At 40.8% G+C, this 24,433-nt stretch overlaps 1 protein-coding gene across 1 annotated transcript in view; it reads right to left on the bottom strand.

The window, feature by feature from the left end:
- syn3 (synapsin III) overlaps positions 1-24,433 on the bottom strand; it is a 127,642-nt gene that overhangs the window by 24,409 nt on the left and 78,800 nt on the right. The window contains exon 7 of the mRNA XM_069670761.1: positions 784-846. Within this exon, the coding sequence (XP_069526862.1) occupies positions 784-846 (63 nt within the window). The remainder of the gene's footprint in view (positions 1-783; positions 847-24,433) is intronic.

The following is a 24,433-nucleotide window of genomic DNA, read 5'->3' as shown; positions in this document are numbered from 1 at the left end:
CTGATCAGATTTGTGATTTGGCCATCATGGCTGATTTTACAGATCATGTGAAGACAACACTGGTGTGTACAGGCTAGAACAGATGGCTGTTTTGGCTTCTAGTCTTCTGACTCCTGTTTGAACCACAGATCAGTCAAAGCAGTCGTGATGATATCACAGTTGTTTGATTTGCATGACTGGAAGCTGGACAAATCTGGGTGTTAGCTTGTAATGTGAGCGAGGAAAAGTGAAAATCTGAACAACAAAAGTTGCTTGTTTCAAGTATGATGTAAACTTTCATAATGAGTTTAGATTTTCACCTTCTGTTTTCCTGGTTTAAAGGAATAATTTTCGGATATAGACTTTGAAAATGAGCGGTTTGATCGCTCTAAATATAAAGCTATGTCGAGAAAGTTAGCTTAGATTAGCACAAATATGTAAGCTAGCTACCCAAAGGTTAAAAAAATCTACCACTTTTAAAGTTAACCAACGATGTAGATATTTTGGGTTCAACCAAGCTAGTTTCAGGCCTGTATTCTTAGCTAACTATAAGCTAACAGTGTTCTAGCTGTAGCTTTATATTAGCATACAGATATGAAAGAGGTGTCAATCTTCTCATCTAACGCTCAGCAAAACGACAAAGCTCTTTTAGGTAGAACTTCTTACAGCTGCTAATACATTTTCAGCCGTGTCTAAGCAAGCATGCAAGCTAATGTCCAGTTTGGGCTTCAAAGTTTGAAGTCAGTCAAATCAGTGGTTAAAACTTTCTACTCTGACAGTGTTGTTGTCTTTCAAAGAACTTACCTTTCCCATGCCAGCGTGGGCGTGCCCCATCTTGACCACCACAGGGTAGGTAGGGGTTGTAACCTGCAGACAGAAACAACATCACATTATTAGCTTCCTGTTAACCTTGATCTCTCATTAGTTGGGGCTGGATGGTGGAGTTTATAATTGCTTTCTTCCCGTCTGATAGGCGTCTACACGAACATGTTCACAGGTATTTTTCCCTCCTTCCCACACAATCACAGTTTTAAAAAAATCCCTGTTTAAACGAAAATGCAAAAACACAACAGAAACGCTGTCATGAGAATGCCACACCAACAGGCGGCGATGTAACCTGCTCATGCAAACCAGAAAAAGAAAATTGCGGCCAATCAAAAGTCTGAAAAAATCTACTGCCAGAAGACTACCTGGCGGGCTGCAATGGCGCATAGAGGAAGGGGGGAATCATATGTGTGGACTGTTGGTGAACTGGAGTTATTCCTCTATATCATATATGTGTAAACATGTAAAGAGTCCTGTTAGCAAGGTTAGAAGCATCACTGTTTTTGTCACGTCCGGCATGTTGCAAGGAATGTCGCCTCATTTGTGATGCCTCACAAAGGAGATTTCAAAAAGACTTCACCCTGGCCGGAGTTTTACAAAAGATCCATTTTCAGTGAACTAAAACGCGGTTTGTATGCGGACGAAAGGCCAAAACGCAGAGGAAGTGAGTTGCAGCGAGTGCTAAAGTAGATTATAATGACAGAGCCTTCCACAGGGTTGCAGCTCAACATGTTTTTAATTTGTGAAGGGGATGTGTTCAAGCTAGACAGGGTGTTAAGTTGCTCTTTAATCATGCTTCAATAGAATTATTTGGCAACTTGAAGGTAGTGGAAAGCAAGCTGTGAAGTCAACACTGACAGCACCCTATAAAGTTGGTATGTAAACAAACAAGTTAGCAAAATGCAAAGCATTACCACTGAGCAGATGCAGAGAAAAACTTCATTCATTTGTACAGTGAGTGACCATGTGATGAATAAAAGTCCAACATTCACAACAAGTCACAAAAGAAATATCCTGCGCTGAAGCAGCTAATACAATTTACAACTTTGGTCTGTTTGCAGTTTGGTACAGTTGATTTACAAGAGAGTAAAGTAGCATGCTATAAAACCAAACAATGAGCCGAAAGATGCTAAAACGCTACATTGCTTTGAGAGGAATTGCAAGATTTCGTGAAATTGGTAGAAATAGATAAGATGTGCTTTAAACTTGCTTTAACCTCAAAATAGAACCTACAGGATCACAGTTGGAAGCTCAGGGACTTTTGGAGTCAGCTGTTTGGAAAAGATGTCACACTAAGAGGGGACATTCAGACCTGCACTTGGAGCTCTAAATATACAGTACGACAGACGTGTGGTAAACACCACATTGAGAGTTACCCAGAAGCGGGAAAGTATTTCCTTTGTGACTGGTTTGGATGTGTACATTGAGTGTCCAGAACCATGGCCTTGTTAAGAGAAGCATTGGCTCTCGTGCAAACCCTCCTGAGCTTAAAGATGCCCAGTTTAGGAGACATGAGGTGGAGTCGGAAGAATGTTGGTTTATTACACGAAAGAGCGAGGTTCTGGGAAGCTGCATGGAAGACCACAGCTCATTGGGATGGGAACAGACACACCGCAAACAGGCTATTTCTCATAGTTTGTAGAAGAGTGGGTGAAACATCAACAGATTACTTCAAACGTCCCTGTGGTTTAAACGCCCCTTGATAAAGCCACTGATATGATTGTAAATGAGACGTAATCTAAGAGGGACTTTTCCAGTTTCACAGCCTTTTCTCTTCTCTTGTGTTAGAGCATTTAGGCAGCAGTGTAAGGTTATGTAAGGGGTCCGTTACTAGGGTTATAGCAATTATGATGAACAATCAACAGTACTTTTGTCATCATATATTGAGACAAGATAGCCAAGCTAACATGCTGAGCTTCTCTATTAATCAATCAACCAGTCAATCAGTTTTTATCGGTATAGCTCCAAACCACAACAAAGGTAGCTCAGGAAACTTTACGTATAGAGCAGGTGTAGACCGTACTCTATGTTTGAACCATAGATTATATAAAAAGATGGACGACATGACAGCTCCCTAAGAGTGAAGCCAAAACATCTCTATCGCCCCCTGCCGACTAGCTGCAGTATAGTCATAAAGCCCGCCTCCTCCATGTTAACAGATGAGTCTAACTATAAAATCTAAATACACGTCAAATAAATTTTTCTCAAACATGGTTTCTGTCACATAGTTAGTTCTTATCATGCTGATGTATGTCCACGTGTTCACTTTTCTGACAAGTTTATTTTTAATTAGTTATTTGATGCTATACGAAGGGTCGAACGGCATGATTGACAGCTCTGTTGACAAATGCAGCCGATCTGTTCCGGAGAGAAGTAGAGGAGGAACTGCGAGAGGAAAGGTAACTAAAACAATCACTACAGTTTCATTATCTGTGACAAGAACCTCTTCTGCTGTGAAATACGCCGATGTATGGGATCTTTGCCATTTTTTTCGGTAAGTTTCGGTGTGTTTTGGTTAGCGGAAGTGGCGTGACATCGTTACTTCGAATCCTCTCGCTGATCTCTACTGTGCAGACTCTGGCTCCAAATAACGTCACCAGCGCAAGATGTCAGCGCCCGCCTTGGGGGTATTTTGACTTCAAAAACACAATGAGAGTAGATGGAGACACGTCGTCCATCTTTATGTACAATCATTGGTTTGAACAGGCAGAAACCTCGAGCACTGGTGAACAGCCATCTGCCAAGACTGGATGGGAAGAGAGAGAATAGACATATTTGTTGTTGACGAGTTGACGAGCATTTTTACTCACAAAGGTGTTACTGAAATTGCCTATAGTAACAGACAGAGTTATCTTACACGTCACCTGGGTCACCTCACTGTCTCCACCATGGCCTCTCTGCTCTACTGACTTAGATCTGTGTCTGTGTGCATGTGTGTATGCAACACAGCAAACAGAGAAAAGCATCAGTGTGATTAAGGCGCACAAATAAGTTAAAAGGTACAGGTAAAGGAACCTGTAACAGAGCATATAAACACTACAGTCTTCCATTATTCAGACCTTGGGCCCTTTTAATACCCATCCCTCGGCTAAGCGTATTAACATGGTAACAGAACATGTTCAGGCCAGAGGCATCAAGATCGTGCGTACATGTATAAGCTCAGACCTGTGAGGAGGAAGGGAACGCCTAAACAGCTGCTATCACTTCATCCAAACCCCCCCTGACAGCTGACAGGAGTGCACATCCTAATGTTGCTATCAGCTTGTTTTATGCAGAGCTTTGAACGGGCTCTGAGCTGCTCGAGGGTGTGAGCTCCGCTTCTGTTGACAGCTTTTGACAGAACAGGCTCGGCCGACATGCTGCCAAGATAAAGTGTGCTCTAATTGTCTCCATTATCACTTCACAAGTGCCAGAATACAGAAGGGAGGGAGGGAGGGAGAAGTTCACTTTGTATTACACAACGTCTGAATGAAGCATTCAGTGAAGTGAGAAAAATGCTGACTTGAAGAATGTTGCTTTTTTTTTTTAACCTACAATCCAAATGTCAGAACTGATACATACAAGATTATAATTAAGATATCGGTAGCCATAAATAAAGCACACAATCAAACTGCCTTCAGACACAAAGAGGAGTGAGAATTTAAACTTTAGGAGGCTGGCTTTTATTTTGAAAGTTTTTATTTTATTTTATCAAGGCTAGACTACCAACTAGGCAAAGTTGGAAGTGCCTCAGGGCTCAGATCTCCAGAAGCCCCCCCATTAGCTCCAGTTTTCTTTGTGTCAACTCGAATAAGGTGGGCATTGCTTGAGGCCTTGTTTTGGAGATACTCACTGGTTTAAAATCTACTATTAAGATCAGCACTACTTCAGCTGTATGTATGTTGCTTGTATGCCTATGTATGTATGTATTGTAAAACTAAATGGATCGAATTGAGTCATCACACAGCATTTGGGTCAGGTGGGTCAATCTGCACAATTTTTGCCCAGTGGTTTTTGGCAAAAATGGGCCTAAATCTGCAATGTTGTTTGAGGGGTCGTTTCTATAGAGTAATTACCCAATTTACCAACATTACAACAGGATGATGGACCTAAACATACAAACAAGTCAAACTAACACCCTACAAGATAATCAATCCGATTTTGGGCCCGATTCCTGTGGTGTGAGATATGTTAAGATCGGATTGATTGAACCAATTTCAAGTCGTAAATATTCAACCATTACCAATTCCGTGGCAAAAAGGAAGCAAACACAAAGCATAAAGTTCGTTTTTTCTTTTTTCTTTGTGAATTTTCAGTAAAAAGTTCAAAAACGATCCGCCATGTTTGTTTACTCGGAAGTCCCGTTTGACCGCGAGAGATTTTGCGAGATTTCCAGTTGTCAGACACTGACTGGTTGTTGGTGAATGGATCTGTCAGTATGTGGTGTGCTGCTTTGGTCATGTCGTTGCCAAAACATGTTGAGCAAAACTGTTAAATCTATCATTATTCGTCATCATGTGTGGCATCTTTCACATTTTCTATTTTCTATTTTTTTTTTGTGGGCCAGCCTTAAGAAACCTCTTTCAAACTAGCAGTAACTTATTGTAACTTGTAAAGTCAGGTAAGTTTTTTAACGCTGTAGTCAAAATGTACCTTAAATAAGCATGCAGGCAGCACAGGCCTGGAAAAGCATCATTACGCTAAACATCAAGCACCTGCTGGGGTCAATAGGTCAAAGAACTCATCGACTGTAAAGGGGCTACAGTTTTATATGAGAAGAATTTTCAAAATCAAAGCGAAAGAGTCTAAAATGTCCAATTTAGTCTGTAAATGTGTCTTATAACCAGTAGAAATTGAGCTAAATCAGTGGAATTTCAACAAAATGTGTTTTAATATATTAAAAACAAATAGCCAACATGAGACGAGTCAGAAGTTCAAAAGTTTTACAGCAGGTACGTGTGTGCGTCACATGACGAATGACAACATGCCTGAGGTTTTAGCGAGTATCTGAGAGGAGCAGGGCAGTAGCTCAGTGTGGATGTCTGTTAGTCTGCTGGAGTGTTTTGGGTGGAAGGGTCTTTAACCACCCACTCTGTCTGGACATATTCCTCCCAGTCATTCTCATCAGTGTGGCAATGACGGCAGATGCTGAACATGTTGGGGAGAGACGACCACATCCTCCACCCCTGATGAAACCCCAACGTCAGATGGAGACGTGCGCTCACTGTTGTTTTCTGAGACCACAAAAATGCAAATGATATTACAATATCAGGGGAGGAGGCCATGAGATCGCAGTGCAGGATGTTTACTTTAGTCATGTCACATGTCAGCTTTAAACATATCTCTGACATTTTAACACCATGAGCCAGATTGTCAGCATGTGTGTTCTGGCTGTTCCAGAGTCTGCATAGGGGCTGTTTAAGAGCCAGCTGGCAAAGCTAACTTCATTGTTCAGAAATATGTTGTTTTAGGAGCTTGGTTAAGGTGGGACTACTTGCTGAAATGCTCATAATAAACATAATTATACTATATATTGCAGGTATACTTTGAAAATGTATCAATGGGCTCCTTTTTCTTCTCATCTAAAACTTTTTTGCTGTCTTGAGTAACTTTTTAAAGAATGCACGACGTGTGGACTTTGACAATCTACGTTTTAATAGTAACTGCAGGTTTAGGGTCTGAAATGGCTAGCTTAGAATGCTGCATGTGACCAGCCTCCATATTTGTGGTTGGATGTCTGTTTCCGACAAGTTTCCAATGGGCACATGAAAATCTGTCAAAAGTCTATCTGCAAGTTTAGCAACAGCTTTATCAATTTTTGCAGATTTCAAATGTCTTACCTGGTATTACCGAAAACAAGTCGCTGTTGTGGTAGTTCTATTACAACACTATGTTGTTATGTATCCTTGGGCACCTTAAGGTTGGATTCTTAGAGGCCTATATGTCTGAATATCACTTAGACGAAACCACTAGATATATTCTGTAAAGTGTGATTGACGGAGTTCTAAAAGTCTCAGATCTAGCATACTTGCTAGCTGTTAGCAAGCTTGTTAGCTTAGTAGAGTTCACACAGCTTATACAGTAGATGACTAATTGTACCACTATGTGTTGTCTAAACGCTTTCTTAAAACCATTTTGCTTTTGTGAAACAGCTCTTACTTTGACAGAGGAGGACTAAATAAGTTAACAAACTAAGCTAACAGGCTAAGACAGCTAATTTCACTGATTGCCGGATGACAGACTTTGCTGTAAAACGTTTCAAAATGCTGTGATTATCTGTTCATTAGCATGGCCTTGAATTGAAATTTCTTTTGGCCTTTTATGCCTCATTTATAGAGAGCACAGTGGATAGTGTTGGAAACAGGGGAAAAGAGAATGGGGGATGACACACGGCGATGGGCCAAGCGTGGGAGTTGAACCTGGGGCCACTGCATTGAGGACTATAGCCTCTGTACATGGGTCACCGATTTAACCACAGAGCTAAACTGGCACCCCATCTTGAAATGAACATTTATATTTGTAAAAGTATTCTTAATATTCTTTGTAGAATGTTCTGTAACTTTGTCTACTAATTAGAATACTAATTATTCTCCTTAGTTTTGTATATTTCACTTTTGGAGCTTCCAATTGTAAAGTAGAGAAGAGTTAAAAAATATGTGTCACTGGTGTAAACTGTGGCTTCAGACAGACTTTCCTTCAGACATAAGGCAGACATAAGGCAAACTATTTAATGGTAAGGGTTGTCGGTGATTGATTTTCTTTACGGGATTGTTTAACAAAACAAGTTTCCGTCTTTAAAAAAGACTCGGTGGCCATACGCGCCTCAGAGCTCTCAGATGTGGAAATTTTGGTTTCAAACTTTAGTTTTCTGTTTCATCCAGCTGCAAGCGTCTACTCCGCCTTGTGTTCCCAGCAGAAACCTGTAAAAGGCATCCAGTGTGGTAAAGACTTTAAGAAGTCACGTTTTAGAAAAGCTAATTATACGGTGGGCGATTTCACCGGTCTAGGTTTTATTTCGTAATACACAGTCATTTACAGTAAAAGTGCCAGACGACCGGGCCTGGCACATGATGGAAATACTTCAGGGAAGCCCATCCACTCACAGACACATCCCCTCCCTTCAGCTGTGTATGGAAAGCTTGTTGTAAGTGACTCACACAGGATCGTCGCTCCGGCCTGTCTGAGGTGAATCAGGCTTCCCTAAATTCAAAACACCTCCATGTGACATTCCAATCCCAAAAACAATCATCCACAGGGAACTGGAAGTTTCCAGAACTCAATGTGCAAGTTCAAGAACTTTGTAAATAGACAGATGAAGCTGAAACGCTAGATGAGCTGTTTACCTGCCAAACAAAAAGTGGCTTTAATGTTGTCATCAACTCCAAGATTCAATAAGATTGACTTTGAGATAACTATAGCTTTAACCTAACATGGACTAAGTCTCTTTTTACACTTTAGGACCGCAGAATAAACTAAGATAACATATCTGAAATGAATGAAATGAAAAGCATGAAGGTAGCCGTGTAGGGCTTCAGTTGCTGAGCCTGAAGGGATCGAATCTATCTTTGGGGGCACAAGCATTATCCAACAAACACATGGTGCATCCATCCTACATTTATGATCTCTTCATTTATATTACGGCCACTCAAACCTGCCACATCAAGGAGAAGACATGAGACGCGATGGTTTGGGCAGACGACATGAGCAGGGGTCCCCGACCCAGAATCCTTTTCAAGAGTCCGACCACAGAGGGACCAGACAGCCTGCCCACATCAAACCCTGCCTGTGGATTAAATTAGTCTTAAGAGACCAATAATGTTTATCGTGCAAGTCCCTGCTAAGATACTAAAATCACACACCTGAGAGGATTGGTTTTAACTCTTTGAAATTGTCACATGTCAACGAGCTGCTTCAGATAAAGGAGTGAAACTTAATTTGAACCAGTATAAATTAGATAGGTGGGCATCCTTACTTTATACAGGGACGATTAGAAAAACAGCCAAGTATGAGGTGCAAATGAGCCGATGAACACATTAACAAGAGGAGGTATCAGGTTTCAACAGTCAGAAGATGCACAGAGCAGAGGTGCAGTGCTTTTTGTTGAAGTACTGGAAAATAGCTTTAGACTGATGAAATAAGAAACATACAGTTCAATGTACAGTAAAAAGGCTACCAGCTTTCATCCAGAGTGGTCATAGTGCTAGTGGGTTGGCTCAAGTATACTGTAAGGCCCGTGGTTTTAGCATAGTGTGTGTTGGAGGAACAGAATTTTATAATTTCAGAGATTGTTTTGTTTTGTTTTTGGATCTTTCAACAAAAAAGTTGCTTGTTATCTACTTTTAACATTCGGAGGATCAATACCGATCTTATGTCAGCCGCCCAACAGCTGCTACTGGTGCTGCTGTGGCTCAGTTGCAGAGTCCGTCGTCTCTCAATCGGAAGGTTGAAAGGTTCGATCCCTGACCGCAACAGCCACATGTCGAAGTGTCTTTGGGCAAGACACTGAACCCCAAATTGCTCCTGAAGCATAGCCATCAGGTTTAATGTCTATAGATCCTGATTTGCACTAAGGCCTTTGCCATCAGTGTGTGAATGTGAGTGTGAAAGGGTGAATGTGACATGTAGTGTTAAAGCCCTTTGAGTGGTCAGAAGTCAATAAAAGCACTATATAAGTACAGTCTATTTAGTATTTACGTCTGTATGCTAAATATAAGGCTACAACCAGAAGGCGATTAGCTTAGCTTAGCATAACAACAGGACACAAATTGAAGAAGTTTGCCTGGCTCAGTCCAAAGCCAAGAAAATCCCCCTACCAGCATACCACAAAGCTCGCTAAATTACATGTTGTGTCTCTTTTGTTTAAACCTTACAAAAACCCAAAACAAAAACAAAGACTGAAAATAAAAAAGGACACGTTTTGGTGTTTACAGGATGGATGTGTTGTGTTTTTTCTTCCACATGTAAAAAATTCCTCAGACGGTAAACCTTCAAAACAAATTTAACACATGTTCCAAAACCAAGAGTGACATAAGTGTGACACACACAGTAGTTCCTGGATACGTGCCCAAAACACACTTTTACAAGTTGTCATGCTAACCCCTCTGGGCTAACATCTGCCACTAACAGTCATGCCCATTGTGTTTAAGTGTATACATTAAAAGCCATCTAATGGGCCATAATAATTATTGTTGTGGAATTTAAGCTCATCTGGCTTCTATTAGGGTCTGTTCCAGTGTATTTCCATTAGGTACACAGCTGTCTGGATACACAGCTTATTCCAGAGGATGGAAGTTTCCAGGGTGAATGCTTCCTGTCAACACTGTGGTGCTGATGGAGAAGTGACGGAGATGGTTGGTAGCATCTTCTGGTGGTTAAAATAACTGCAATGTCATCCCAACTTAGTTAATGATTGGGAGAGGAAGTAATGAACAGGACGGTCACGTTTTACCCTAAAATCGTGATTCATTCTATGACTCAAAACCGAATGAGTCAGTGTCTAAACACGCTGAGTATCACTTAAGGTGAACGCTCTCACTTTTCTAATTGTTTTGTAGAAGTTACCATGACTGATTCATTCACTTACACACTGTTAAAACAAGCAGTTTCTATCCATGAAATGAAAACAGAAACCTGTGCCTTCAGCCCATGACGAAACCTAACCTCGTCTTAATCCTAATTTCAAACACAGATCATTTTTATTTTTTTAGGTTTATCAATTCACAAAGTTACATTTTAATGTTTGCCCCCTGTACTGCTGGAACTGCTGCAACAACTGGACTTCTCTGTTGATTTTCCCAAATTGACCATAATAATGGAAAATATGTACATCTAAATAGTGCTAAAATATATTGGCATTTAAATGAAACAAATTATGCACAACCAAAATGTTGATATGAATGTTGTATCCTGCCCTGACCAATAGGGTTTACAAGGCAGACTGTCAATGACCAAGCAAGTTTGAAACCCAATACACCTGCCTCTCTGGCACTATTTAGTTTTGTTTAGGGACCAAAATAATCAGGATTTGGGCAATTATGAGACAAACATTGTCTCCCTGGTGAAACTTAAGCATATTTTCTGAGACAGTAACTGAATTCTCCACAGTCTGCGCTGCAACGTCCTGCAAAACAATGGCCATTTGGGTTGAAATTCCAAGTAAAATGGACTGTACTTATATAGCACATTTCTAGGATTAGGGTCAAAGAGCTTTTACACTACCACATTCACCCATTCACACACTGATGGCAGAGGCTGCTACTTAAACTGTTAACCGTCCGATTGAAAGACGACTCTACCACTGAACCATAGCCTCCCCAAGTATTTAGGGAGTACCATGGCTCTATGGATGGGGTGTCAGTCACTAGCTTTGCCTGCTACTTTGGTACTAAAACATGGTTTGCCATAAAAGTTTGAATCACGTTTCTCAACAACTATTGGATGGATTTGCAGTGGAATTTGCTTCAGACATTGATGCCTTCCTCAGGATAAACCAAAATAACTTTGGTAATCCTCTTTGTGTTCATCAAATACCTTCAAACAAATCAAATTCCCATCAGCCTCAAGTGTACCATGTGTTTACAGCTAACAAATGTTAGCTAAGCTAAGATGGTGAACATTGATACAGATAGAAATGATCACCATCCACAAACTCCCCTTGTAGTAAAGAACACCATAAGCCAACTGCCAACATTCACAGTTGCGGTATGTCCATAGCTGTGGTTCTAATGTACCGGTACTTACATTTTTGAGGTGGCGCATGTTAGCCTTGTGTAGCTTGTAGTTTAGTTATGTCAGCTACGCTATAAGTCACGTTTATGCTGGATGTCTATGAATATTCTGACAAAATCTGCTCTTATAAGCTTGTAATATTTATAGAATCTCACAGGGGGTTAATATCACAGATGGTTAACCAATATCACTTAATAACAGAACACAGACACTACTTAAAGTCCAGTCCAGTCATTTTAAATAAACACAGATTTGTTTGAAAGTCAGTGTTAAGTACATGTCCAGACTGTACTAAAAAAGAGCTTTTTCAGTCCAGTTTCTCTGCGGTCGTGCTGTAATAGGGATCTGGACAGGCCTTATTAGCGCTAATCAATTCACTAACCTACATTCCTGCTTCAGAAGAAAAAGGACAGACGGGCCTCGGGCGGGCCAACCCTGCAAAAACCATCAACGCCGTGCCACATTCCTCTTAGTCTAAGAGGAAAAGTGATGTTTCTTTCCCATTTTCCAGGGGCTCCTGCCGTATTAGGTCTCGGAAAAGGCTGAGCAGAAATGAGGTGACTGTGTGCTGTTTTGGTTCCCAGTCCCAGGATCCAAGGACTGAATGGAATCATTCACTCAATCCTTTCAGCTTAGTGACGCTGGCGAAAACAATCATGGATCCAAAATTACATCTGTGAGCAATGTGACGGATAAAAGTACGAAAAACAAATCCTTAAAGATGACGTATGAGGTCAGATTTATGATCATTTCTATTCTCCCTTACTATAACCATTTCTGTACATACGTGTTCACATGCAGGGAGGTCAAAGGTCAGAGTCACAAGTTGCTCTCAGTTCTTGCACTACAAGTTGCCTTCCCTTTTACCACGTGGCTTCCAAGAAAACGTCTATACAACCTTTCCTTGAATAATTCCTTCCTGCTTCACGTCCCACCTCAATATCCTGTTTCCACAGAAAATGCATTAAACTGAGGAAGCTGGATGTTCTAAATATGCAGCTTCATTGTAACGTCCAGGATACAAAGCAGATGTTGGAGTCTGGATTTGATGGTGTTGCTTTAACTACTGTTACACTGGGCTTTTACTCGGTGGTTTGCCACAGTCTCATGCAACAATGTCAAGAAGAGTGCAGGTCGCCAAAGCAGAAAATAAATCCCACAAGTTTGTATTAAGTTAATTTCAAAATGACGGCAGAGTGGGAAGTCATTTTAAATGTTCAAAATCATTCATTCTCTCCAGAGGTTGTACATTTTAAAGTGATTTATATTACATAGACTGTATATAAGGAATAAAGGTAGCCACTGTGACATCAACCATTGATTTGTTGATCACCTTTTGCAGAGAGATGCATCAGGTTCTTTCTATAGGCCTTTTCATGTTAAAGGCTAATAGGACTCTGTCTATAGATAGCTAACGTTAACTAGCTGAAGAGGTAATCATCTTATCTGGTCAAGTCTGCATCATCAACAAGTCCGACATGCCTTCTCCTCAAATGCTTGTGCATTGCTGACGTGCTCTTAGGGCGCGATGGTGCTGCTTCGGCCACAACTATATATTGCTATGTTTTGTTTGTCTGTCTGTCACTTCCCGGTACCTGATTTGCATGCGCAACAATCAGCAGAGATAGTAAGGATGCAAGATGACTCATCCCTCAGCAACTGAGCTCCAGAAAACAATGTTATGTCCACACACAGCATGAAAAACTTTTTTTAATTTTAACATACAATTTTCGACAATTACATTTGTTGGAAACTAATTTTGTAATCGATTTTGGTCGACAATGTTGCACCCCTAGCGTCTCTCGCTGGGCCGTTCCTTTCAGAGGGAGGGCCGCAATGCACACTGGGTGTTGTAGGAATGTAGAATAGGCGAAACTACAAGCTGTTTGTACAACTTTCTCCACAGCTATGGCGCCAATTTCAAATATTATTGCTTCTATCGATTACAGAGAACACCAGCTTTGACTGACAGTGGCTTTTTCCAGGGCTGAATTGCTCCTTTAATGGGGCAGAGTTGTTTTTTGAGCCAGCCTCAAGTGGACACAAGAGGAACTGCAGTTTTCCTGACTTTCCAAATGGCTTATTTCTAAGCCCCAGAGGTTACTGCTTGATTTATTAATAGTGTTGCATGATGAATGATGAATATGTTTAAAACAGATGTCCTCAAACTGTAAGAGGAGCTGCGGAGGGAACCGCTGGTTTAGAGGTTAGAAGAAGACACAGCAACTTCAACCAGAAAAGTGCAACAGGTCAAATACAGAAGCTGCGTTTTGGATCTCTAAACTAAAAAGACACGGCTGAAAGAGATGACACACTCACTCAAATCCCACATGACAGTAACTATAGGATATATTAAGATGTGTTTCCTGCTCTCTGCTGCTGATAAGGCACAGTGAATGAAAGGGGACATGAGGTGTCAGCAATTTTTTTGACAGCGGAGGAAGGAAAGGCAGAGTGCATACCAGGCCTCAGCCCAAATCTCAGCACCGCCACTGTTTTCAATTAAGACCTGGTAAGGAGGGAGGAGAGAGGAGGAACATCAAGGAGGAAGATGTTTGGGAACAGCTGGATGTGGCAGACCTAGACTGTATTTAAACCAGCTGTGCAAGTAGCAGGAATGGGTGGTACTGTGTAATAAGTCACTGCAACGTGTATGATACACTAGGTTGTCATAAACATCTACATCACAGTCAGGCTGAACAAAAAGTTTACACATGGTGATAATGAGCAGTGATTGACTGATGACAGCCACCATTATTGGATAATTAAGACTAAGATGACATGGAATCTAAACAGAAAGATGTTCTCTAAACATTATTTAAATGAACATGTTGTGGGAAAAAACTTACTCCTTGGAACTCAACTACAGAAGGTCTCCTCAGGCCAACATCGTGATGTCAGTGTGTGGCCATCCCTTGCCGACTAGTCTTCACCTTGGTTTGGTAAAGGTGCAACCTACGGAGTTGATCGCGCCCACTCTAGTCAATGCTCGCGTTTCCACAGCACACGACTGACGGGTCCAAGAAGCATCTCTCTGCTCTTTTCCGCTAAAAATATGTGCCAAGTCTATGAGGCCGCTACATGCACGCGTCAAACTGAACAGAGCAGATCGTTCCAAACAGGAAGTCAGACATGAAAACAGCATAGAGCATCCAGGCATTTCAAATAAAACACCATGTACGGTCTCGGCTTTTATATCCTATCAACATTACATTATAACCGCTGGTTCGAGGCCAGGAGTCAGTCGGTCAGAGGGTCCCAGATGTTATTCTATGCAAACTGAACTGTTGTTTGTGTGTTGTGTGTTGTCCGTTTTAAAATTGATGTTATCGCGTGATTACACAATTCCTGCGCGATTATGTAATTCTCCTGCGATCTCGCGAATCAAGCCGCTTGGGCCAGCGCTCCACTGCGCTGCGGGCCAGAGATGCCTCCTGTGGAGTAGGGCGCGCACCATCGGACGGACCAGAACCGCGGCGGACACGGATCCTGTGGAATTTAACTGTTATAGATTTTATTTTGGATTGATTTTAGGTGAAATATACAAACAACTATCCTTTTTCACAGAAATGATAAAAACTAATTTATCTTAATAATCTAGGAACCTTTCAGGTTTATATTGTGACCCATTGTGGGGCTCCAGTGGGGAACCAATGATCTACAAAAGTATTGACCATGGCATTACAACAAATGAAGGAACTGTGGTCCAGATAAAACAGATTTGCATTAGTTTCACAATGAAATGACCAAATTCCAGGAGAAACAGACGAACCAAACAGAGCTAAGGGTCGAGTCGTTGGGAAATGACTCTGATAACAGGGAGAGATCCCCCGGTAAGTTTCACAAAGGCCCTGTTATTGCAAGCTATCTAAACACCATTATGAATTTCGTAACAGCTAGAATAATAATTGTGTTATGTGACCGTTTCCATGCTGTGAATACATGTTTGTATAGAGTCTCCTGTCTTCTTAATGGGGGATTTCAGCAATAAATATAAATGTGGGATGACTTGCCTCCTGCTGCGGCTTCTTCTGCAAATCATGGTCCACAATGGTCACCGAAGCCCACACCCTCTGGTTTTAGCCAGGGGAAGGATCATTACTCCCCACAGAAACACTGAGCCATCCGAAGGAAAACTCCCAACAACAGTTTATCATAGCTCAAAACAAATACTGAAGAAGCATGCGGTATCTCTTCGTAGAGATTGGTATTCTTTTTCCCCTCTTGTGGACAATTTAGCAAATGAAGACAAATTATGTTCCTTCCATGTTTTAGTGATCCAGTGAAGTGGTTCCCAAACTGTGGGTCTGAGATAAATCTAATCAAAGTAATAAAACCCTTCAAACTAAATCTGAAGGGGAAAAATAAAGTCACGTGGGGCATCAACATTTTTTTTTTCAATTTGTAATGTCAAATATGGAATACCATAATGTACATATAGAACTTTACTGCCATATGTTATACTTTATTTATCCAAACGATGATCTTTTTTTAAACCCTAAGGTCACAAATCTAATCTAACATGTAACATAACATAACTTACGTATCGTAATGTACGTATGTAACTCTAGCGACATAAGAGCTTACTCTAACCCAAACCAAGATCTATTTTCTAAAGCATTAAATAATGTAACGTGGTGTTACGTTACATAATAACGTAACACAATGTGCATATGTCAGCCACAATTACATTACTTTACGTAACATAACTTCATGTAACATAACACAACTTAACGTTACTTTATTATGTGAGCGATAAATGTAAGTCAACTGAAGTTAATACTTATTCTAGCCCAAACCATAATCACCTCTCTAGCCAACTAGTTTTCTTGCCATAAAATAACATTAATCACACGCTAGAAATGTTTTCTTATTCTCCTATGTGCACTTTGCATTGGCGTTCTTTCTGTTGTGCTGGAACAAACGCGTAACCACCACATATTGCGGTGTTAAAAAGTTGCGGTCATTTCATCAATTTCTGCGACGTCTGGTTGCTTTAAAAGGGTAACAATTCAAATGGGTGTACAAACACCTACTTGAAAGCTAGTGTTACACTGTAAACCCAACTAACATGCTGTTGCCTTTTTATACACTGGATAAAAAAAAGCAACCTTACTAACCTTACCTAATGAATGCCCAGTGTTCATTCTTCTTTTACCTATTGTAGTTTTTGGTTTAAAATAGCTACCTGTAGAATAAAAGACCTTACCAACACAGTGAAATTGAGGTTGGTTAAATCAAAACAATGAAACATAAAAACGTTCTGTATGAAGGTTAAAAATGCAATGACAGGTGATCATTCTGTGTGGATTTGTTACTGCGAGGGCACTTTTTAAATTACAAATGGTCATATGACCCATGTTTGTTGATATAAATAAATATTATAGTGCAGCTTAAAAATAGCAACGTCCACAATAGAGAGTACAAGAAGCCCATTATTCTTTAAAGTCTATGCTGCATCAGAAGGACAAATGAAATGCAGCAACACTGTTAAGTATGGTCTTCAATTATAACCTGCTGCTGAGTACATGTGCTTAAAATAGTCGCATAAAATATGGCTTAACAATTTTGCTAAATAAAGTTATAACTCACGTGTCTCAAAGGATCCTTTTTTTGTTGAAATGTTAAATGAACAGTCATTCATGTGACATTATCCACTTCCCACAGAGACATGTTACTATTCTTAAAATAATAGCTCTTCCTTAAGTGAAGATCAGATGATTCATTCAGTAACTAATAATGGTTCAGCTTCCTGCCAAACATCATGGGGAGATAATACAGCTCTCACTCTACATCTGCTTGGACAAGAGGGGAAAAAACTGACAGGGGTATCCTGACAGTGTGATGTCATTTCTAAATATAACCCTGCCTCAGTCCCCCCACCCTCCCATTGTGTGACGTCTGCACCCTGTGGACCCTGTTGACACCCCTGGCCTCTGACCTGTTGGTGACTCACTGCTCCTCTGTCGACCATCTTGCTTAAATTTACTTTCTCTTTCCTCCCACACACAACCTCCCTTCACTGCTACAGTTTCTGGGAAACACACACTTTTTACATTTTTCTGAGCAGAAGGAACACTGGTATGATTTACTGTAACGAACTCCGCTTGAGGCAGATTAATGGGGCACACTACGATACTAAGCAGGAATATTTTATGGAGGAGCAGCATGGCTAAACACACTTCTCAGTTTGTTCCCCACTTAAACAAAGTTTAAGTGCTTATTTGAGGAAGAAGTTTTGCTATCAGTTTATAACTGCTCATACTGCATTGTGTTACCAGTAATGTAAACATTAGCTTCCTTTGGTTTTCCTGCTAAAGAGGTATGGGTGACGAGTATAGTTTTTTTCCAACAACAAAGGATTTTCTTTTGCTAGCTGGACGAGTGCAGGTAGTTAGCATTGTGTTGTCACAAGCAGTATTTGCAATAGGAATGTATAACAGCTGAAAACTTGTCCCCAAGCCCAAAAATGACATTTACTCTGTCAATATTTGGGTATTTCTTAAATAATGTGATTATTCTATTGATATTTATTCAGTTCTGGCCTAAAATAGAAATACTAATCATGTATGCTATGTTAGCATGCACATTTATCAGGAGTGATTCGTCTTTCCACTTGGCACATGTAGGTCCAAATCACATTCCTGTCATTTATTTTACTGTTCTTCAACAACTTCTAAACAAAATAATTGGCTGTTTAGCTGCAAATGCTCTTCTATATTTGCTAGCCAGTTGCTAACTCTGTCTATTAGCTTTCTGTTGCTGGGCAGTTCGTAAACAGTCAGTTTTTGAGCTTAAAGCTGGGGTAAGCAACTTTGGAGAAACCAGCTAGAGAAAGCAAACTGTCAAAGCTATTCCCCAAAACACATGAACGTCACTGCCTCACTTATGGGGTTGGACAAGACCTGCTTAAACAGTGTCAAACTACCTCTCTCTGCCACAATTGTGCGACTAGCTAGCTAGCTAGCTTAAGCTTCGTTTAAGCTTGTTACTTTAAGACTTGCACTCAGGTAAGTGGTACTTCCAGAGGCAGGTCAGGCATCCAATCATTGCATTTGGAGCAAATGAAACAAAATTTTGGGACGCTGGTTTAGCTCAGTTAGTAGAGCAGGTGAACCATATAGAGGCTACAGTCCTCAACGCAGCAGCCGCAGGTTAGACTTCCACCTCAGCCCTTTGCTCCATGTCATCCCCCGCTCTCTTCTCCCACTATTTCCTGTCTATCAGCTGTCCTACAGAAAAAGGTGAAAATGGCAACAAAAAAAAATCACTGCGGCAAAACAATACAATTGTGGGCAGTAAGTCCAAACTATGAGCTGAAAGATGATAAAACGCTACGTAGAGCTGAGAGGAAATATAGTGTCTGAACTGTAACTGGTTATTGCTAAATGACCTAGTTTTAGAATGCAGGATTAAAGCTTTATAAAAACTAAAGTTAACATCCATTTTGTTTTTACTGCGCTCAGCATCATCCCCAGTTCAGGCATTCCCTCATCCTTAAGGAATTCCCAAAGCCATTTCCATGCTGTCATATAGCCGTGTTTATGGTCAGATGGGTCTCATGCCGTAATACAACATAGTCATTTTGTGGGGTTTCCTGACCGCATACACACCAAATATGTACAGTAGAATGCAACAGGGGACCCTGCGTCTGAGCAGCAAGCGCTGTGGTTTCATTTGGCCCGCCTGAGTAGGAAGTTACGGACCGTTCATCATATTTTATTGCAGGGGGAGTCCCATTGTGAAGCAGGATCATGGGTCAGGGCTGTGTTTGTGTTTCCTTCGCTGATGTCTTAACTCCACATCAGATGACAAACGTGCTGGAGTTAGAGACTGGTGAACATCTGTTGAAATGTTCAATGTTCACTTCCTATTCAACCGGGAGGCGAGATTGCAACTCAACAACCAATATCTCACTGTACAGACAGCTCTCTGATAGCTATGAGCTCATTTACAACAATTCATGTCCATTGTTCGGATAAAAGCAGCAACGAAAGCTAAGGGCATCTAATGTCACGTCACTCAAACCAAACCAGTTCTGACAAAAGTTGTGTCCATTCCGCAATAATCGGATGTTTCTTGGTTATGCCACTTTCATAGATGTTCAGACAGGATATGTCTGAAGTAAATGGACTCCCTCTTCCTCACTCCACTGTTATGTTGGGTAAGTGGGGCACAAAAACGCAAAATTACATTAAAGCTGCACTTATGGCAGCATGTGCACTACCCACTATCTGCCCAACATCCAACAGCAGACAGATAAGGTTAGTTAGTAGCTGAACATAGCAGTTAAAGGTCCAGATTTTTCGCTCAGAAGTTGGTGGAGACCAGTGACTGTATATAAAGATGGTTGACGCATCTCCATCTACTGTAATGGTACAAAATTGAAGCCAAAATATGCATACGCATTTGGAGCCAGAGTCTGCGCAGAGATCAGTGGCCGGAGCCGCTGTAGCCACTTCCACTAACAAAAACACACGCTTAACTTACTGAAAAAAAACAGCAAGGATCCCGCACGTCAGTGTATTTCACAGCAGAACAGCTTCTTTGTGTTGGTCTGAAGCAGATGTTCATAGATATGTAAACTTCAATGACTGCAGTGATTGTTTCAGTTACATTTCCTCTCACTGATCCTCCTCCACTCTGCTAATCCGGAACAGATCAGCTGCAGGAGTCGTATTTGTCAACAGAGCTGTCAATCATCATTTTTACAGCATCAAATAACTAATTAAAAAAACTTGTCGGAAATGAACACTTGGACATAAATCAGCATGATAAGAACTAACTATAATGACAGAAACAATGTTTGAGAAAAATGTATTTGTCGTGTATTTTGATTTTATAGTTTAACTCATGTCCCATCTGTTAACATGGAGGAGGTGGGCTTTATGACCTATACTGCAGCCAGTCAGCAGGGGGCGATAGAAATGTTTTGGCTTCACTTTTAGGGAGCTGTCATGTCGTCTATCTTTTGTATACAGTCTATGGTGGAGACCAAAAAAGAGCTACAACTCGCATCTGAGGGCGGGTTCACACCAGCCTTGTTTAGTCCGATTGAACCAAGCCTTGGAGCGTTTTTTCCCCTCGGTGCGGTTTGTTTAGGTTGGTGTGAACGCCGGAATAAAACTCTGGTGTGGACCAAATAACCGGACCATGGTCCGCTAGAAAACATGGGTGTCGGTCCATTTCCAAACTGCTGGTAAAAGCTGCCGTGTGAACACAAACCAAACTAGAGGCAAAATGCGACGTTGTAACATCAAACATTGATTCGGTGTGAATGTGCCCTCAAGGATACATAAATATGCAACTATTTGCTCACACCATTGCCATAACAACAACAAGATTAAATGTCATGTTGTGTTTATAGCTTGTAACATTCCCCCCCAAGTGGCCAAAAAAAAATTGCCAATAGAAACAACAAAATAAGGTTTTCTGTGTGATTAATCTATCCTCAATTTCACTGTTATCAGTTCTTGCCTTCATATACCAGAATGAAAACTGAAGTTGTGAATAACTGATAAAACTCTTCAGCATTGGATTTAACCTTATTGAATGCTCTTGGAAATCCTGTAAGGATCACATTATGTAATATCACCATGAATCCAAAAAGCACATTAATAGTAGTACTGAGTGTTGCATTCAGTGGATCACAGGTGTTTCCTTTCTATCAAGTCAGCCACCCAAGACGCCGGAGAGACATCCATCCTAAAACCACAAGATCCCAAATCCCCCTCTCGACCTGAGATCTGAGGGCAACACGCTTTGCAACTAGGAAACATCCAATTACTGATTTCCTCTTTTGACACGACTTCACTGCCGGTCGTCCTCTCAGCACAGCGCTGCAGAACTAGGGTCGACCTGTCTGTCCCACTTAACTGGAACGGCATGTGGACTGTGCAACAGGGCCGAGTGAGTCAGGGCCGGGCGCTCTCCCTCGGTGACCGTTGCTCCCGGCGGTGCTATCTTTTCAAGTTTCGCCTCTTCCTGTGACTCTTTAGCGGCTTGTCAGTCGGATGAAAGGTATTTCCTCTGAGTCACCGCTCTGTTCCCTTTTGTCAAACCAAGACCCACGCAGGCCTTTAAGACCTCCGGAACACAATGCTGTTGTTTGCTCCCCCGGCGGACGGCCAGCCTCTAAACAGGCCTTTTACTATAATTGGACTTTTTCAGATGAAATGCACTTTGCTCTGCGTTATGCTTACAGTATGCTGGCCTAGTTTGGTGACATCTTTTTCAGAGTGTTCTGAGTTTTCTTGATTTTTTTAGTGGTGTGGATCAAATCATGGTTACAAACTGTGAGAGACACACATAACCAGAATATTCTGGACACTCTCTTCCTTTTTATCTTGTCCCATTTCGGACAGAAAACTAGAGCATGCAATTTTGCACATAAGTGGCCCACAATTTTATTGGTATGGCAACAATATTCAAACCTAGTGACCTTGTTGTCGGGCTGAGATATGGAGGAGGGCTTCATTTATCTTATTGCAGTCTAAACTATTCTGTGAGGACAGCTGCAAGCCAAAAAGACACATTGATCCCACACACATATGGTGAGCAGCTCTCCCTCTTCAACTATTCAGTCTTAAAGTAAAATCATACTTCGTATATTCTTACACATCACTCTTTATTTTGAGGCCACTCTTAACCAACATTTCCTGCGTTTCACGAAGGCTTGTTGACAGAGGCAAGAGGACGAGTTTGACCTTGCTCATTTCTGTCCAGATTAGGAGTATAAACAAACTGAACAGATAGAAGGAGGTGCAAGGCTATGCTCGTTTATAGCTCTTTATCACGTGATTCTACAGAAGACTTCAAAGGGACCATCAACAATCAGTCACAGAGCAAAATGAAGGGTTATAGCACCCAAAAGCATGACTTTTAATGATAATTAGCACCATTGGCTTGTGGCCTATTTTTTGCTTGTGGATGTATAAATTGGTCTTTGTCATGATGGAAGCTTCCCTGTATGCTAGTAGAGTGTCGGTGAGACATGGCAGCTCAAGACAGAAGCCATTTGTCTTTTAATCTGTGGAACTGATACAGGTGTGTGCACAAGATGCCACTTAGATGACACTACAACATCAAAGCCAAGAGTAAGATGAAAAGATTGATAGCCCTCTGTCAGTATGGTAAATATGATGCTACAGCTAGCAGCAGTGTATTTAGTTCCTCATATACAGTATATTATTATTATATTTCGCCATCAGCTTCATCAAAAATGCCTTTAAACAACTTCCTGTTCAGTTTGAGAAAAGGATATTGTAGTTTATCAAGCAGTCAGGCTATGTTTTGGATGTTAAACTATGAAGAGCTAGCTTAACGTTAGCTCTGGTTAGTGCAAACAATGCACCTGTCCACACAGTAAAGCTACACAGTGCTTCAACTCAGAGCACTAACTAGTGATTCTTAAAGTTAACCTTGGCTAATGTAAGCAAGTTAGCTTAAAACATACAACATGTCAATAAGACAACTTTTTAGTAAACCTCCAACAACATTAGCAAGCTAACGTGCAGCTGTTGTGGAAGTTTCAAAACTAAACACACAGAAAACAGATAGTGGTATTAACCCTCTATCAAACTCTTGGGCAAACAACGAACAAGCTAACACCAAATTTATCAAAATAGCAAAGCTTTACTGGAATTAGTGACTGCATTGTAAATACTGAATTTTGTGAGTGGAAATTAAGTAATAGAGATTTTAGTCATCTTTGGACAAAGTTAAGCTAATCAGCTAGTAAACTAGTTAAGCCGTTTCTCCCTGTTTACATTTTGTGCTCCGCTAACCTGCTGTAGATAGAGCACATATCTCAAAGAATTATTAATCTTCTCATCTAACTTTTTGCAAGAAATAGAAAAAAAAGATTTTATAATATTTAAATATTTAATATCGTCTTAGTTCCCTTTATGAGTGTTTAAAGTGGGACTGTTTTAAGATATTGACGCATAACAATCCCTTATTAGGTCTGTTTCCTTTTCTTGGCCTGTTATCTTTGGGATATAGGAATGCAGGGCTGTTTCACCTCTGTATGTATGAGTGAAGTCATATGTAATATTGCCCAAGTGAATCACCCTTCCCCTAGTGATTCTGAACCTGTTTCCATCGCCCTACTTGGGCAAAAAAAACAAGGAAATCTACCTGTTACGCATGCCAATCCAATGTCTAACTAATCTGTTGGGGCTGAAATCATATCTGACCAGGCATTATCAATGGTTAACGACAGTTAAGCAGCTGTCGTGTTTCTGCTAATGTCTGTTGAAGCCGTTAGAGTCATCCAACCTGCCCTGGACCTGCAGATGAGACCGTAGCTCTGATAAAACATAGCTTTCATGATGATGATGCTAAATTTCCACAGAAAGTAAATGTCCTTTTTTCCCTATCTGCTGGACTGAAGCCAGGAATGATGTAGATGTAATAGTAAAAGGACAAAAACATGTTAGTCTGAGTCATGGGTGAAGGGTGAATGGAAACCATTCATGACATTTCCTGCGTATTATTCTAGTCTAAAACAATATGCCCCGTTTGTTGTATTAGTAACTCAAGTTAATCTGTAAAGCGAGGACAAAATTGTTTCATTATGCAATCAATAACTGACTTCAGTCACTTTTCCAACTATTATTTTGAAATAAAACTCACTTTTAAACTGAATTGGAAGCAGAAGCTTATCAGCGCTATGCTTAGTACAAAGTAAAGTCTATATCTGGCCATGTGGGCTCTTTAAATAGAGATAACTATTAATGAAGGCACATAAAGGGTCAGAGTTCCCCGGTCTGATTATTTCTGGCTTGCTTATATAACTGTGAGTAGCGTCAACCCTTAACATAGCTCCCTCAGTCCCTGCAGATAAGCCTCCATCCAAAGCGATAACGCTGCTCCAGTCAGAACCACAGATTCAGATGGGAAGGAGAGAAAAGAGCGTTTA

Source organism: Semicossyphus pulcher, unplaced genomic scaffold (assembly GCF_022749685.1).
Source record: "Semicossyphus pulcher isolate SPU_LCO1_2020_fin unplaced genomic scaffold, fSemPul1.0.p SCAF_20, whole genome shotgun sequence".
Lineage (NCBI taxonomy): Eukaryota > Metazoa > Chordata > Actinopteri > Labriformes > Labridae > Semicossyphus > Semicossyphus pulcher.
The sequence above is the reverse complement of the archived record's forward strand: the minus strand, read 5'-3'. Positions and strand labels throughout refer to the sequence as shown.